Below are 18,899 nucleotides of genomic sequence, written 5' to 3' on the forward strand. Positions count from 1 at the left end.
TATGTACTATTTCTTCCTCTAACAAAGTTCTCTTCCTCCCACCAGATGGAAGCTCCTCCTCTACAAGCAGTGTTTCACAGGGGAGCAGTTCATCTCGTGGCTCCTAGCGCACGACATAGCTCAGGACAGGGGACGCGGGTTAGAATACGCACAGCATCTGGTACAGGGGCGCGTCATAAGGCATATTCAGGGAGCGTATGCGTTCCAGGATTCGCGCCACAAGTTGTACACGTTTGTACCGTCCGCTAACTGTACACGACGGTAGACCTCCGCCAAGCTAGAGTAAACTCTCCTATGCTACGCGCCTGCTAGGATGTGCCCCTGAAGTTCGACACTATGATGGTGGGTTTTACCAATGACTTATAGAGAGATTTCACAAATGGAAAAAAAAATAATGATCCAAAAATTAGTTTTTAACAAATGGAAAAAAATTAATGATCCAAAAATTAGTTTTTAATAATCCAAAAAGGAGTTTTAATGACCAAAAAGGAGGAGTTTTTAAAAACTCCTGTTTGAATCATTAAAAGCTCCTTTTGTTTAAAAATTCTCCCATTAGTGAAATCTCTCAAAGCGGTACAATAGCTAAAGGGACTATCTCTCCTGCTTCCACAGTCTAAAATAAAACCCTATTTCCTCAGGTATGGCTGGTCACCTCATTCCTGTGCCAAAAAAACTCGCGCTCCCGTCACCTACTAAATCGTCTGGTCAACCTTCTCGTTATATCCCGTATATGTGCCATCCTCGCCTACCTAAGCATCCAATACTTGGACAGGCCCCACCACACACCACCCGGCCTAGTGGAGAGATTTATCAACGTGTTCGGTGACTTTTCCACGCTGGTTATCATACCTTGCCTGGCACTCGAGGGACGAGATGTTACCAGAACTATTTGGACTGACTAGTTTCCCTGAGTATACTTTGTATCAAATAACAAATAACTATTATCTCTATTAACTATTATCTCTGGTTATGTACCGGGTTGGGGAAGGCAAGGTTGGTAATAATATCCCAGGGTTGTCCAACCTCTGTGCACCCGAGAGACCAAGGTAGAGAGTTGGCGGGCCGCACAGAAGAAACACACCCGAAAGATAGTTTAGTTTCTTAATTGGTTTTTCACATGCTTCATAGTCGAAAAAGCACTTTCGCACATGTATGAACTAGGTACCAAACATTGATGCAATTTTCAGTCCTAGAGTTCGCGGGCCGCATGCAGCCCGCGGGCCGCGGGTTGGACAACCCTGCAATATCCTGTCTCACCTTATCCGAGCTCATCTCAACCCGGTACATAACCACAACCTGACTGTATAGTTAATTAGCTGTATTAGTAGTTCTCAGAACCCGATGCGGGAAGTCCCGTGTTCATATGTGTGAATAATAGAGAACCCAGAAACTCGATAGTACCTACTACCTACTTTGGGGTTAGTGAACGCTTGACGCTTCTACGCCTAAAGTGGTGTAATATTAAACTGTAGTGAAAAAGGGACTACATTTCCTAATTCGACAGTCTAAATAAAGCACTAATAAATGTCTAACCAAATGCAAAATTTGCTGAGTAAAAACTTGGTAAAGGGACTACATTTCCTAATTCGACAGTCTAAATAAAGCACTAATAAATGTCTAACCAAATGCAAAATTTGCTGAGTAAAAACTTGGAGATGGGCGAGAAGAGACACAGTAGGTACTTCCGTATTTGTTGAGTTCATAAGAGAACATCGGAAAGTAACCCGTTGAATTTTTTCGCCACCATGCCTCTTTTCGATGGTGGACATTAATCCCGTTTTGCAAGGGGCAAGCAAGCTCATTACGACTGTAGTAAGTAACCGAAATGGACTATCAATCCGACGCAGACCAATGACTATGCACTTGGGGTGCCTATAGGTAAGTGTAGTCGTATTTTCCTTTCGCAATAGATCAGTTGCGCTTACTTGGGTGATGTTTCAGAGTCATAGAGCAGGAAAAATGACCAACGGAATTTTTCTTTTTCTTCTACGACTTCTAGATACCGAGATAAATCGATTTAAAAAATACCGGTAAATCGTGAAGTTTGACGTCACGGCATACGCTCCTGTAGGCCATGACGTCATAATTCATGACTTCCGCTTCGTTTGTTTGTGCGCAAGCGTTTCTGCGCATTTTGACGTGAAATCTGACGTCACAACTCTGAACTTTTTCATTAGAACGGCAATTAAAAATTGAATTTTCGACCTTTTAAATTTACTTTTTCGGAGTTTGGATTTGAATTTAGATTTTTCACAACTTTTTACGTAGGAATCAACCTTTTATCAATAATATTTTCCCAATTGCAACTCCTCCATTTCTTCTCTTCTGAAGTTCGTTTCTCCCCTTTTGTTTCTAATCGAAATGTCGCCGATTATAAATGGAAATTTTTGTCGAAGGTGAGCATCGAGCTCGGAACTTTCTGCATGGTAAGCAATCGTGTTACTACTGGGCTAGCCTTTGCGCTCCTAACAATCGATAAGATCAAGTCAGATTTTTCACAACTTTTTACGTAGGAATCGACCTTTTATTAATAATATTTTCCCAATTGCAACTCCTCCATTTCTTCTCTTCTGAAGTTCGTTTCCCCCCCTTTTATTTATAATCGAAATGTCGCCGATTATAAATGGAAATTTTTGTCGAAGGTGGGCATCGAGCTCGGAACTTTCTGCATGGTAAGCAATCGTGTTACTACTGGGCTAGCCTTTGCGCTCCTAACAATCGATAAGATCAAGTCTCAACTCCTTGTACCTGTTCTTCGATAGTAATTATTACGATAATTTTCCCATCTTCTCATATTTCCAGTCAAAGCTCTGTACGAGAAGGTGCACCCAGAATTCCTCCCCTACCTCTATCTTCTCGCCCCTGTCAACCTCACCATACTTAACCCGTTCGGTTTCATCTTCCTCGAGCTGCACAAGAGCCGATGTCGGGCTGCAGGCTCCCCGGAGTCCAACTCCTACATCGCACTCAACGTGTTAAGGAATATTGTGACGAATCCAATTGTGTTTATGTCTATGCTGGGGATGGCGTGTAACTTTATATTTCATCACGAGCCGCCTGATCTACTCTTCAAGATACTTGATGTAAGTATTTTTCTAAGAGGTTTGATGGAGGGAAGCTGATCTACTGTTCAAGATACTTGATGTAAGTATTTTTCTAAGAGGTTTGATGGAGGGAAGCTGATCTACTCTTCAAGATACTTGATGTAAGTATTTTTCTAAGAGGTTTGATGGAGGGAAGCTGATCTACTCTTCAAGATACTTGATGTAATATTTTTCTAAGAGGTTTGATGGAGGGAAGCTGATCTACTCTTCAAGATACTTGATGTAAGTATTTTTCTAAGAGGTTTGATGGAGGGAAGCAGGACAGGATAGGAGACAGCCATCCGTTACGAGAACCGACCCTATTTAGGCAGGATTTATCTCTCGGGAGGGATTATAACCCGTTACTTTTCCTGAGTAACTTTAAAAGCGCTTACAAGGTGCTCTACCTTCCAAGCTAACTAGGCTACATAAAATCTAAATCATAAATTATTTTTAGTGAAACTGAGAGCCTGTTTACAATTTTATGGTTGTCACATCATTAGAGCTAGAGCCTTTTTCATTGTCAACTCTTTAGATGTTATTTTTACTCTTCTAATGCCCTCACTGGATAAGGTATATAAAATAATAAAATATCCATTAAAGTCGTCTATTAATTATTATATTAACCCTTAACTTCTCCTCTTCCTCAGGTCTTTTCATCGGCTTTCTCCGCCACAGCCTTGTTCCTGCTGGGTCTACGCATGGTGGGCAAAGTTCAAACACTTCACGGTACTGCCCTCATAGTGCCCGGTGTGCTCATAGGGGTTAAACTGGTCATAGTACCTCTTGTATTAAGACAAGTTGTGTATGCTCTTCTCACCGCATTCCCAGACAATGCTCCTTCCATTAAAGTCGTCTATTAATTATTATATTAACCCTTAACTTCTCCTCTTCCTCAGGTCTTTTCATCGGCTTTCTCCGCCACAGCCTTGTTCCTGCTGGGTCTACGCATGGTGGGCAAAGTTCAAACACTTCACGGTACTGCCCTCATAGTGCCCGGTGTGCTCATAGGGGTTAAACTGGTCATAGTACCTCTTGTATTAAGACAAGTTGTGTATGCTCTTCTCACCGCATTCCCAGACAATGCTCCTACTAATGGTAAGTTGAGAAATGAAATGTTGCATTTGGGTAAAAATTGTGAATGAAAGGTCAGTTCCTATTATGTAAATAAAATTGATTTATCTCGGGATCTAGAAATCATTAGTAAGCGCAATTGGTAGACCAGTTCAAGCCTAGTTAACTTGGATGGCAACAAGCCTGCCTTTTAAGCGCGGGGTCTTGTAAGCGCTGAGTTGCGGGTTCGATGGCCGCCCGGGGCGAACTCTATACTGTCCTTCTGCCTTTAGTTTCGGGAAGAAGACCTACATTGTTACAGGTCCCTCTATCACCTATGTTTTTTTTTCTAACCGACCCCCTCTCATTTTCCAGGCACGGCCTCAGTGGAAGCCTACAGCACATTCGCCTTCCTGTACGGCACTGTACCTTCCGCCCCTGGTGTGTTTGTCTATGCCACTAGTTATAACCTAGACGTGGAGCTCATAGCGTCTTCTATGGTAGCCTGTACCTTCCTATCGGCCCCGATCATGTTCGTGTCGGCTCGGCTAATCTCGTTAACCACGCTGGAGAGGAAAGCCCCCAGATGGAAGCTTTCATTCCCAAACGGGTCTTACTGTATCCTAATAGATGAGATTCGTTCTGGAAAAAACTCTTATAAGTTGTACAATGACTTTAAATTCTTACCAAAGAGTACTTGTGCTACAGAAAATATGTACTATTTCTTCCTCTAACAAAGTTTTCTTCCTCCCTCCAGATGGAAGCTCCTCCTCTACCTAACCGACCCCCTCTTATTTTCTAGGCACGGCCTCAGTGGAAGCCTACAGCACATTCGCCTTCCTGTATGGCACTGTACCTTCCGCCCCTGGTGTGTTTGTCTATGCCACTAGTTATAACCTAGACGTGGAGCTTATAGCTTCTTCTATGGTAGCCTGTACCTTCCTATCGGCCCCGATCATGTTCGTGTCGGCTCGGCTAATCTCGTTAACCACGCTGGAGAGGAAAGATTACGAAGGAGCCCTGGGCAAGTTCAACACGGATATTTGCGTTGTGTCCCTGTTTGCGTGCGTAAGTAAACTGTATATCTTTTGCTTAGGAAGACAGTCTTTTACATTTTTTTCTCCCTGTTGGGGAACCTGGATTTTCAAGACCTCCCGCATTGAACCAACTGCTATAATAGAATCGTGTGGTCTCTGTCATAGCGTGTTCATTCCACAGTATGTTCCTCATCGGATGGGCGAGAAGAGACACAGTAGGTACTTCCGTATTTGTTGAGTTAATAAGAGAACATCGGAAAGTAACCCGTTGAATTTTTTCGCCATCATGCCTTTTTTCGATGGTGGACATTAATCCCGTTTTGCAAGGGGCAAGCAAGCTCATTACGACTGTAGTAAGTAACCGAAATGGACTATCAATCCTCCATAAATTGTTTTAAAATTAATTCAATTCAATTTATTTTTATTGTACATAATATGACATTAAAAATACATTTCAATGAATACAATTGTACAACGTCATTTAAAGAAAAGAAAAAGAAGGAGAAAAAAAAATAATAATATCTAAAATTGTTAAAAAGATAATAGGTACTTAATATTAAGATTTGAGATTGCACCGCAATAATAGTAACCAAAGATGTAAAATAATTATGGAAATTTTAATTAAGCGGTACAATAGCTAAAGGGACTGTCTGTCCTGCTTCCACAGTCTAAAATAAGACCCTATTTCCTCAGGTATGGCTGGTCACCTCATTCCTGTGTCAGAAAAACTCGCGCTCCCGTCACCTACTGAATCGTCTGGTCAACCTTCTCGTTATATCCCGCATATGTGCTATCCTCGCCTACCTAAGCATCCAATACTTGGACAGGCCACACCACACACCACCCGGCCTAGTGGAGAGATTTATCAACGTGTTCGGTGACTTTTCCACGCTGGTTATCATACCTTGCCTGGCACTCGCTGTTCTACTCACCGTGTGTCACAACTTTACGCTCCTCGTGTATCTGAGACCGTACTTCTATATTCTCTACATGGGGTAAGTATTTGTTTGCTATAAAATGAAATTCGAGGACTAAATTAGTTTTTGTAGCATTTCTCGTGTCCGGAGAATAGCAAGTAATCTATTCATGTCTTTTGTTCGGAGAATGAAGCAGCAGATCAGGCAGCAAATGACCCAAAAAATACAACCCCAAAGTTGTGACTTTACCGAACTCTACATGGGGTAAGCAATTCTTCTTTTTCTTCGCCTTTCCCCTGTACAGACGGGGTCGGCGTTTTTCGTCAGCCTCTCAACCAGCCCTAACTAGGGTGATTACTTTGGGCTGACATTTGGTTTTGGCTACAAATTTTTATGAATAGATGCCCTTCGCACTCAACCTTTGCTATTTCTTTAGCAAGGGAAATTCAGGCTAGTATACTCTCTGTTTAAAGTCCCCCAGCCCGACCAAGCTGGTCTAATCCCTGGTTAACGTCCACGGGGAGACAAAAATGAGGTAAGGATTTGTCAGCTAGAAATTAAAGGAAAAGTAAAAATAACTTCAATATGTAATTAAAGTGTACCTTGCGGCACCGGCGCTAGAAAGGTCGGTGGAGCTGGATAATCTCTATCCAGCCATTGTGCAATGCTTCGCCGTTATCCTGTGTGGGTGAGTAACCAGATTCCTATGTGAACAAGTGAACAAAATTTCATACAGATTTGTGCTCAAGGTATAGCACATAGCTTTTTCTTTTCTTTTCCAAGAGCACAGAGCTTGATCATTATTTTTTGGTGAACTTTTAGAAAATGGAAAATTTTCCTAATATATCTAAATGTTTTCAAAATAACACAATTCAAAGGCAAAATTAGTGCTAAAGGCAATGAGCATCATATTTCGATTATTTCGACGTTCGTTCCGTTGGATTGATTGAACTGAGCAGGCTGTGGTTCGAATCCCAGGAACGAGATAAAATATATACTTGAGTCAGAGGTAGATTTTTGCTGTCGGGGGTTTAATTAACTTCAATGATCCATTAGAAACTGGTACATTCAACGTTGCTTTTGTCGCTGACTTGGGCCATCCACTATTAGGTAGACCTGACAGGTAGAATAGAATAGAATATACCTTGTTTATCCTGCTCGAATGAGACTAAAAAGTCCCTTTACCCCAGCAGTCTAAACAAGGTCTCTTTGGTGAACTTTTAGAAAATGGAAAATTTTCCTAATATAAATGTTTTCAAAATAACACAATTCAAAGGCAAAATTAGTGCTAAAGGCAATGGTCATCATATTTCGATTATTTCGACGTTCGTTCCGTTGGGTTGATTGAACTGAGCAGGCTGTGGTTCGAATCTCAGCAACGAGATAAAATATATACTTGAGTCAGAGGTAAATTTTTGCTGTCGGGGGTTTAATTAACTTCAATGATCCATTAGAAACTGGTACATTCAACGTTGCTTTCGTCGCTGACTTAGGCCATCCACTACCACTACTAGGTAGACCTGACAGGTACGACTGATCAGGTCCGCCTGTCAGGTCTACCTCATAGTGGGTGCCCGGCCTTACGAAATAACAACTCATCTACTTGTTCTCTGGTACAACGTTGCTTTCGCCGCTGTCTTAGGAAGACTTTAACTCATATACGTGTTCTCCCACAGATACACGGCAGGGCGGCTCGGCGTCATATCCAACAGTGAGGTGAAGGGCCTCAACACATTTGTCGGCACATTCGCTCTCCCGGCCGTCATCTTCACGTCTCTAGTCCGTCTAGATTTATCATCAGTGAATTGGACGTTCATAGCGGGCGTGTTTTTAGCCAAGGCAGCCGTGTTTTTCTCCGTTCTGGGCGTAACCTATTTGTTGCCTGGATCATTGAACACGGCACGGGCAGGTCTCTATGCCACCTCACTCCCTCTATTTCGAAAAAGTAGATAATTTTACTTATGTATGCTGTGGCCTACGCAACTCTTCTCGTCCATCCAAAGAGGTTTGATAGAGGGAACTGTAACTGCTGAGGTCTTATCGTCCCTAAATTGAAAATAGAAAGAAGACAAGATAAGGGAAAGCCGGCCGTTCCGAGAACGATCATTATCCGTGCAGTATGAAATCAACCCCTTGCGGGTATCGAACCCGCAGCCTAGCCCTTACAGGACAGGCGCGCCACCCTTCAAACTAACTAGGCGGGTACCGAATTATTAGTTGAGACTAGCTGATGAGTTTAAATAGAAAAAAAGGCGTCCTAGGCTGATCGAAGTGTGTGTGTTTTCTTTACAACGTTTTAACCTACCTCTGCTGTATTCCAGTGACGGTGGTGTGCTTAGTGTTAACTCAGCGTCACACGCAGACCAATGATTATGCACTTGGGGTGCCTATAGGTAAGTGTAGCCGTATTTTCCTTTCGCAATAGATCAGTTGCGCTTACTTGGGTGATGTTTCAAAGTCATAGAGCAGCAAAAATGAGGACCAACGGAATTTTTCTTTTTCTTCTACTCAGCGTCAGAATAGGGCGATGTCATACAGTCCGATGGTAATGGGTAACAGTCAAGCCGAGACCACACGGGAAACTGCAGCGCTGGCGCCTAACATTGTAGTCAATGATGTTCACGACCTGTCATCAACTTCACAGTAAGTTATCATGGTTTGGGAAGAAGGGGGATATAGGAGAAAGCCAGGCGTTCCGAGAGCGAAGAGAAAAGTAAGACGGGATAGGAGAAAGACAGCCGTTCCAAGATCTAACCATACCTGTTTAGGTAAAAATCCACCCCTGGCGGGACTTTAACACACTAATGCCCGGTCTTACCACAAAGAGAGAGTGAAACTCACACTCACAAGTGAGAACGGGCCTTTACTAAGGCCTGTCGAGTTTGAGTCTTCCTCTACTTCTTGACATAATCAAGAAGTAGAGGAAGAAGAAGAAAATGAACAAATCATGATATGATATAAGAAACTAAAATGTTCCTGAAAAGTACCTAACCCACTAATGCCTGATCTTACCACAAAGAGGGAGTGAAACTCACAAGTGAGAACGGGCCTTTATTAAGACCAGTCGAGTTTGATGTGAGTAGCCGGTAGCCGGGTAGTTTGGTGCCAAATTGAGGGCAAATCCCTAATTTCACTGACATTAAACCTTGATCGTTCGACTGTTTCAGGACTGTGGACATGGTAAATGAAACAGACGAGACAGCGGATAAAGAGGAGAGTGTGTTGCAGCATGTCATACTTCTAATCCTGCTCTGTATATCCATGTTCATTGTGAGTTCAATTTTACCGCTCTATTTATCACTGAAACCCGATATACACACGCTAAGATACGTCTTTCAAACTGGTCTTTAGATAGATCGTTAATTTGTAATGAAAAACTGGATACCACCGACCACCCCCATCGCTAGTCGTTTAATCACTTAAAAAGTCTATTCTACCCCCATGTACCAGTCGTTTATAACGTCATCACTTGAGAAGTCTATTTAACCGTCACACGACGTTCAAATTGTTGTCTAGTCTTAGCTCTAAGCTGTGTAGTTGTATACATTCAGAGACTGGCCCTATCTCACCGATTATTGATATGAAGTATAAAGGTTGTTTGTGATAATGTATGTGATTTTAATTTTGATTATTGCTTTTTTCGTTTTTCCCCTGTCGTCATTGGCACTAAAAAATGGCGTGTAAATTTTCCTTCTGCAGAGATGAAATTAATGAAAAGGTGTTCATGGAAAATGAAAACAATATTTAATAAAAGAGTTCTTTCATTTGTCACTAAATAAAAAAAAGCTGGAATTGGGAAAAAAAGTGTCGCTAAATAGACACTTTGTAAATTTTAATTACAAATTCTTTTATTTTTCATAGATTTTTGATCAATGAAAATCAGGTCTTTGCTAAAATATTCAACCGGTATTCGAACCAAGGACCTTCTATAACGCACACCCATTTGATTACAGGGCGTAAGAATTACCTTTGAGTTAAAAGTTAAAACAGATATCTACAGGCCCCTTTGCCAAATGTGACATTAAATTATTTTCATAGCATTGCTGCTAAAAGAAATTTGAACTTGACATTGCTACAAAGCATTACATTTTTTTCCCTTTTTTTCCCCCTCTTTTTTTTAGTTCAATAGGCAAAAAGTCTAGAAACTAGAACCTTTGTAGATTCCAAGTACAAATTATTTTTCATGTTCTACCTAAAGAAACTCATGGATTAAAGTAAGACACCTCTTCAGCTCCAAGTATAGAATTTATTAAATTAATCCCCTTTAGTCAAATTTTATTTTTGTTATTTCTACCTAATAAAACGTTTGCGAATTCGTGTTCTCATTTATGGCCCGATTGCTTTCGATTTTCCCGTCTTGAGGCACAAGCTATTTTATCAGTCTGTGACGTTAAACTTTGATAATTTCACTGACATTAAACCTCGACTGTTTCAGGACTGTGGACATGGTAAATGAAACAGACGAGACAGCGGACAAAGAGGAGAGTGTGTTGCAGCATGTCATACTTCTAATCCTGCTCTGTATATCCATGTTCATTGTGAGTTCAATTTTACCGCTCTATCACTGAAACCCGATACACACGCTAAGATACGTCTTTCAAACTGGTCTAGATAGATCGTTGCTTGTGTACGCGATTTGTGTACACATACAACGGTTTAATAGTAACTGTAAATGCCAAGGTCTTATCGTCCCAAAAGTGAAGAGAGGAGGAAGACATGCCGTTCCGAGAACGAACCTTATCTGTTTAGAATAAAATCCGCCCCGGGCGAGAATCGAACCCGCAACCTAGCGCTTACAAGACAGACGCACTACCCTCCAAGCTAACTAGACTGGAGAGATTGTATTTCGATTTGTTATTATTATTATTATTATTATTATTATTATTATTATTATTATTTCGATTTATTATTTTATTTTATTTTTGAAAGTAATTTATTAAAACTTGAAAAGCACATCCTTTTATGATGCTAGCCCATAAATATACCGTGCCTAACACCGTCTGGTAATCTGATTACTTGGGTCATCATTAAATTTGTGACTTTCCAAGTACTTTAGTTCAGGGAGGTCATTAAAGAACAGAGTTCCAATGCTCCTACTAATGGTAAGTTGAGAAATGAAATGTTGCATTTGGTTAAAAATTGTAAATGAAAGGTCAATTCCTATTATGTAAATAAAATTGATTTATCTCGGGATCTAGAAATCATTAGTAAGCGCAATTGGTAGACCAGTTCAAGCATGAACTGTTGCATTTGGTTAAAAATTATGAATGAAAGGTCAATTCCTACTATGTAAATAAAATTGATTTATCTCGGGATCTAGAAATCATTAGTAAGCGCAATTGGTAGACCAGTTCAAGCCTAGTTAACTTGGATGGCAACAAGCCTGCCTTGTAAGCGCTGAGTTGCGGGTTCGATGGCCGCCCGGGGCGAACTCTATACTGTCCTTCTGCCTTTAGTTTCGGGAAGAAGCCCCCCTTAAGCGCGGGGTCTTGTAAGCGCTGAGTTGCGGGTTCGATGGCCGCCCGGGGCGAACTCTATACTGTCCTTCTGCCTTTAGTTTCGGGAAGAAGACCTCCATTGTTACAGGTCCCTCTATCACCTATGTTTTAGTTTTTTTTTTTCTAACCGACCAATCCACCATCAGTATTTCCATTTTTCTTGTAGACTCAGAACTGAAGTTATCCTTATACAGATAACTCGAGACTCCAACCCTAGATGTTTTAGAGGTTTTTTGAAGAGGGGAAATGGTTTTCAGAAGATGGAAAACCGGTTCAAATTCCACAAGAAAAACATGAGTACTGATGACCGGGATCACAATCTGAATTTCAACTTCTTTCAAGTTAAACTGATTCAACTTCTTTCAAGTTAATCTGAATTTCAACTTCTTTCAAGTTAAACTGATTCAACTTCTTTCAAGTCTAATGACTGAATTTTATTCAAAAATTTAAAATCGTCCAATCAGATTCCTTTATTTAATTAGATTCAACCAAGTTTACATTCAGATTGGTGTCCCGGCCATAACGGTATGACCACTACGACTGGTAGAAAATTCAGGGGCCACGATTTAGAGTAACTTTAGCTTTGTTGGATTTGAGTGAAGTGGAAGGCGTAATGTGCGATATTTTGTTAATTAAATCAAGAGAGATCAGGAAAAGTGTTCCTTACTATAGGATAGGAAAGTAGGCTTTTCAAGGGTGGGATCGTCAGATTTGATTAATGAAAGTTAAGGTCTATAAATATTTGGGAAGGAAGTGGTATGATAGATTCGAGAGATCACGCACAACTTGCTTCTTTTCCTTTATTTATGATACTTTTTTTTACATTTTTTATTCGCTTTATACATTTATAATTTTTCATCCAAAGAAATTCCATAGTCTCCCTTAATATTGAATATGTACTCGTCGATCACCCTACTTACATTGTTCTCGTTTGTTATTTCTCGAATCTTGAACAATATGTGGTTGTTGTCTATCCAATACCTATTGTTAAGAAGTTTATGATAATGCTAGATTAAATGGTACCCGCGGGTACATAGGTTCATGTTAAAGTGTAAGTTAACCTTTTGAGCATACTGGGGTATGCTCAAAAGTTTGAGATCGAGGATGACTCACCGTGTGTCACAACTTTACGCTCCTCATGTATCTGAGACCGTACTTCTATATTCTCTACATGGGGTAAGTATTTGTTTGCTATAAAATGAAATTCGAGGACTAAACTAGTTTTTGTAGCATTTCACGTGTCCGGAGAATAGCAAGTAATCTATATTCATGTCTTTTGTTCGGAGAATGAAGCAGCAGATCAGGCAGCAAATGACCCAAAAAATACAACCCCAAAGTTGTGACTTTACCGAACTACTGACCGTGTGTCACAACTTTACGCTCCTCGTGTATTTGAGACCGTACTTCTATATTCTCTACATGGGGTAAGTATTTGTTTGCTATAAAATGAAATTGGAGGACTAAATTAGTTTTTGTAGCATTTCTCGTGTCCGGAGAATAGTAAGTAATCTATTCGTCTTTTGTTCGGAGAATGAAGCAGCAGATCAGGCAGCAAATGACCCAAAAAATACAACCCCAAAGTTGTGACTTTACCGAAAAATGAATAGCTCATCCTTAAAGGGAAACTCATCCCTAATGAGAATTTGTTTGGTGACTGGGGTTTTACCGTCCATTCACTACCCGCCTACTCACATTGACCTCACCCAGCAGTACACGATTGGTGGGTTTTTAATAGCTCATCCTTAAAGGGAAACTCATCCCTTATGAGGATTTGTTTGGTGACTGGGGTTTTACCGTCCATTCACTACCCGCCTACTCACATTGACCTCACCCAGCAGTACACGATTGGTGGGTTTTAGTGTATAGAGTACGAATATGACCAATAGTACCACATTCCAGGGCTCGGTTAAGATTCGAACCCACGCTCTCTCGCTCACCAGACAAGTACTTTAACTGGTTTCATTTTCTCTGTTTCAGTCTACCAGTGTTTTACTATCTGGTATCTTCATTCATTCACTCCCCTCCACCTCCAACTTCAGACCCCAATGATACCTCGGATCCTATTGAACTAGCAGTACAAAACCTGGCACTATTCCTAGCTCTATTAGGTAAGTAATGATAAATTGGAAAGAAAGAAGAAGAGATTATATATTTTTTTTAAAAAAAAAAACATACATAAACAATCTGCCAGCCTCTGGCTGGTTGCCAAATAAAAGCACAGAATACCAATTAATCATAGGATATTTGTCTTCAATGGGATTTTCTTTCTAATCACGTAGATTTCTTGTCACTCTTGTCATTTGCTAACTGAATAGATATGATATGATTGTGAATGTACAGTCTGATGTGCGATATTTTATTAATCAAATCAAGAGAGATCAGGAAAAGTGTTCCTTTCTACAGGATAGGAAAGTAGGCTTTTCAAGGGTGGGATCGTCAGATTTGATTAATGAAAGTTAAGGTGTATAAATATTTGGGAAGGAAGTGGTATGATAGATTCGAGAGATCACGCACAACTTGCTTCTTTTCCTTTATTTATGATACTTTTTTTTTACATTTTTTATTCGCTTTATACATTTATAATTTTTCATCCAAAGAAATTCCATAGTCTCCCTTAATATTGAATATGTACTCGTCGATCACCCTACTTACATTGTTCTCGTTCGTTATTTCTCGAATCTTAAACAATATGTGGTTGTTGTCTATCCAATACCTATTGTTAAGAAGTTTATGATAATGCTAGATTAAATAGTACCCGCGGGTACATAGGTTCATGTTAAAGTGTAAGTTAACCTTTTGAGCATACTGGGGTATGCTCAAAAGTTTGAGATCGAGGATCCTCACATGCGGCGGTGACAGACCTTAGCTGTATCTTATTCCTAGCACTATACATCAAGTATTCACTGTTAGTACAACACTATCAGGAGACCTGACGACAGGTACACCTGATCAGGTCTACCCGATAGTGGCATAATGGGACTTTTTAGTTTTAGCCGACAGTATAAATAAGGTAAATTAAATAAATAAAATAAAATACCTGATAGTGTGTGTGCTCATCAGGTGTCAGGTTTACCTGATAGTGACTGGCTAGCCTTATACGTTATGTACATAGAAATATTGAAAAATTCATATGTAGCCTATTTTCTTTCGTTAAAAAATGTTATACCGATCATTTTTCTTTACATACCTAATTACCTATTACCTACTATAAACACTGATCGAATTGTTTTTTTTTCTTTGGTCCTAAAGACTTTTAGGACCAAAGTATTCAGTAACACCTCACTCCCTCTATTTCGAAAAAGTAGATAATTTTACTTATGTATGCTGTGGCCTACGCAACTCTTCTCGTCTATCCAAAGAGGTTTGATAGAGGGAACTGTAACTGCTGAGGTCTTATCGTCCCTAAATTGAAAATAGAAAGAAGACAAGATAAGGGAAAGCCGGCCGTTCCGAGAACGATCATTATCCGTGCAGTATGAAATCAACCCCTTGCGGGTATCGAACCCGCAGCCTAGCCCTTACAGGACAGGCGCGCCACCCTTCAAACTAACTAGGCGGGTACCGAATTATTAGTTGAGACTAGCTGATGAGTTTAAATAAGAGAAAAGAAAAGGCGTCCTAAGCTGACCGAAGTGTGTGTGTTTTCTTTACAACGTTTTAACCTACCTCTGCTGTATTCCAGTGACGGTGGTGTGCTTAGTGTTAACTCAGCGTCAGAAGAGTTATTTCATTTGTCCTAAATAAAAAATGAAAATAAAAAAAAAGCTGGGAGAAAAAGTGTCGCTAAATAGACACTTTGTAAATTTTAATTACAAATTCTTTTATTTTTCACAGATTTTTGATCAATGAAAATCAGGTCTTTGCTAGAATATTCAACCGGTATTCGAACCAAGGACCTTCTATAACGCACACGCCATTTGATTACAGAGCGTAAGAATTACCTTTGAGTTAAAAGTTAAAACAGATATCTACAGGCCCCTTTGCCAAATGTGAAATTAATTTATTTTCATAGCATTGCTGCTAAAAAATTTGAACTTGACATTGCTACAAAGCATTACATTTTTTTCCTCTTTTTTTTAGTTCAATAGGCAAAACGTCTAGAAACTAGAACCTTTGTAGATTGCAAATACAAATTATTTTTTATGTTATACCTAAAGCAACTCATGGATTAAAGTAAGACATCTCTTCAGCTCCAAGTATAGAATTTATTAAATTAATCCCCTTAAGTCAAATTTTATTTTCGTTATTTCTATCTAATAAAACGTTTGCGAATTCGTGTTCTCATTTATGGCCCGATTGCTTTCGATTTTCCCGTCTTGAGGCACAAGCTATTTTATCAGTTCCAAGTTAATTCTTACAATCGCTTAATTTAGTAGTATACGGTAGGCATACGGTTTTCTATTGACTTTCATTATTTGTCTCGGAAAAAAAGAGACAACTTAAAGTAAAACTTGTATGGGGTGTATCTTAGCGAAAAATGCAAAAAAAAAATCATCTGTCCACATGTTTTTAAAAAGATTTCTTAGAAGTTTTCGAGATATGCACAACTGCTAAGGTACTCCCCGATCTTTTATTATTGTTTATGTAGGTTGTAAATTACAAATAATATTGAATACAATTTACTTTTGTTTATATTGACTTTTTGCTTCACAAGTAAATAACACTTTCTTGTTTCTTATTTTATTTTCTTGAGTGGAGGGAGTGGGACCGATTCCCATCAACAGAACTATTAAAATAATATAATCACCTGGCGAATCAGATAACGAAAATAAAGTAACAACAGGTAGTATTTCGTTTTCCTAGAAAATCAAGTTTATTCTGTAAAGGTAAAGATACAACTCAACAGTAAGTTTGAAACACATTAAATAACTTAATATTACGTATTTGAATGCCTAAAACAAGGTAAAAAAAATAGTTCAGTTAAAATTTACCTTATTCCTATCTCAATAACGTTGGGGAAGCCAATTCCTCAGAGCTTATGAGCCACAATCTTAGTTATGTGCTATCAAGTTTATCAAAGTCATCTCCCATGTTGTAGTGGCCACTGCGCTCGCCTTGCACGCGGAAGACCGGGTTCGATTCTCGGCGGGGTCAAAAAATTGTATCATGCGTATGATTGATTCCGTGACTGGCTGCTGCGAGGCCCACTCAACCCCGTGAGGAAAATGATAGCGACCGGTGCCAGCATGGAAGGTTGGATGTTGGGATTATTGAGACATTTGTAAAATCCTACAATGCTGCAGTGAACATTTGTGACAATAACACAAAGAAGTTACATTTGTTTAAATTTAGGTTTATCTTTTGGATTGAGCAATCTGATTGGCTAAAAATATTGTATATCAAACAACAGATAAGTTGTATGGTCTGGTAGCACAGTGGTTAATGGGAATTCACCTCGCTAAATATTTGTCTATTCTTTTCCATATTTTGCAGGATAATTGAGATCTACAACAAGGAAGACCGAATACAACTGGTCCCTTGGGATCAGCTTTCATTTGAGACGCGACATGTGTGTGATCAATTCATTGGGTATCATTTGAGACAATGCAGGACAGACATTGCTCGGGATATACGGTAAGCTTTTCATTATATTGATATTTTCATTTTTCGAACATTTACAGCAAAATTAGCTTGGAGGGTAGCACGTCTGCCTTGTAAGCGCTGGGTCACGGGTTCGATTCCAGCGCGGGCCGAACTTTATCCTAAACAGATAAGGTTCGTTCTCGGAACGGCTAACTTTCTTCTATCCTATCCTCTCTTCGATTTCGTGACTATAAGATTAGCTTGGAGGGTAGCACGTCTGCCTTGTAAGCGCTGGGTCACGGGTTCGATTCCAGCGCGGGGCGAACTTTATCCTAAACAGATAAGGTTCGTTCTCGGAACGGCTAACTTTCTTCTATCCTATCCTCTCTTCGATTTCGTGACCATAAGACCTTAGTTGTTAAGGTGTGTCCACACATAGTCGCCCGGCTACCGATCAATGTCGCCTGAACCCTCCACACTGCAACATAGATTCAGCTCGTCGATAAACGGCCGGTCGGGTATGTTTGGACACACCTTTATAGTTCCCTCTAACAAATCTGAGCAGTTATACAGTGACGTTAACCCACGTTAAACCCCTATATCGTTATCTTGGTCTTCTGGTACCAAAAATACTATTTCTTCCTCTAAAGTTTTCTTCCTCCCCCCAGATGGAAGCTTTGATTCCCGAACGGGTCTTCTGTATCCTAATAGATAAGATTCATTCTGGAAAAAACTCTATAAGTTGTACAATGACTTTAAAATCTCACCAAAGAGTACTTCTGCTACAGAAAATATGTACTATTTCTTCCTCTAACAAAGTTCTCTTCCTCCCACCAGATGGAAGCTCCTCCTCTACAAGCAGTGTTTCACAGGGGAGCAGTTCATCTCGTGGCTCCTAGCGCACGACATAGCTCAGGACAGGGGACGCGGGTTAGAATACGCACAGCATCTGGTACAGGGGCGCGTCATAAGGCATATTCAGGGAGCGTATGCGTTCCAGGATTCGCGCCACAAGTTGTACACGTTTGTACCGTCCGCTAACTGTACACGACGGTAGACCTCCGCCAAGCTAGAGTAAACTCTCCTATGCTACGCGCCTGCTAGGATTTGCCCCTGAAGTTCGACACTATGATGGTGGGTTTCACCAATGACTTATTGAGAGATTTCACAAATGGAAAAAAATTAATGATCCAAAAATTAGTTTTTAATAATCCAAAAAGGAGTTTTTAATTACCAAAAAGGAGGAGTTTTTAAAAACTCCTGTTTGAATCATTAAAAGCTCCTTTTGTTTAAAAATTCTCCCATTAGTGAAATCTCTCATTAAGTCATTGGTGAGATCCACCATGAGTATTTCTATTTTTCTTGTGGACTCAGAACTGAGTTATCCTTATACAGATAACTCGAGACTCCAACCCTAGATGTTTTAGGGGTTTTTTGAAGAGGGGAAATGGTTTTCAGAAGATGGAAAATCGGTTCAAATTCCACAAGAAAAACATGAGTACTGATGACCGGGATCACAATCTGAATTTCAACTTCTTTCAAGTTAAACTGATTCAACTTCTTTCAAGTTAAACTGATTCAATTTCTTTCAAGTAAAGTGATTCAACTTCTTTCAAGTCTAATGACTGAATTTTATTCAAAAATTTAAAATCATCCAATTAGATTAAACCAAGTTTACATTCAGATTGGTGTCCCGGCCATAACGGTATGACCACTACTGGTAGAAAATTCAGGGGCCACGATTTAGAGTAACTTTAGCTTTGTTGGATTTGAGTGAAATGGAAGGCG

General features: G+C 39.9%; 1 protein-coding gene and 1 long non-coding RNA gene across 2 annotated transcripts; both read left to right on the forward strand.

The window, feature by feature from the left end:
• Nucleotides 1-1,832: 1,832 nt before the first annotated feature.
• On the forward strand, nt 1,833-18,849 carry LOC103515517 (integral membrane protein GPR155; the record flags this gene model as incomplete). The annotated part of the gene is made up of 11 exons (XM_026828196.1): nt 1,833-1,878; nt 2,803-3,083; nt 3,734-3,934; nt 3,983-4,181; nt 4,939-5,204; nt 5,867-6,168; nt 13,566-13,696; nt 15,271-15,309; nt 16,415-16,433; nt 17,022-17,162; nt 17,949-18,849. Coding segments are annotated over 11 exons (1,845 nt in total), but the record flags the coding sequence as incomplete, so codon positions are not given.
• Nucleotides 6,711-8,000, forward strand: LOC113470050. Its single transcript, XR_003393257.1, has 2 exons — nt 6,711-6,778; nt 7,767-8,000. It is a non-coding gene; the product is annotated as an uncharacterized LOC113470050 (long non-coding RNA).
• Nucleotides 18,850-18,899: the final 50 nt, after the last annotated feature.

This window comes from Diaphorina citri, unplaced genomic scaffold (genome assembly GCF_000475195.1).
Source record: "Diaphorina citri unplaced genomic scaffold, Diaci psyllid genome assembly version 1.1 scaffold1360, whole genome shotgun sequence".
Classification (NCBI taxonomy): Eukaryota; Metazoa; Arthropoda; class Insecta; order Hemiptera; family Psyllidae; genus Diaphorina; species Diaphorina citri.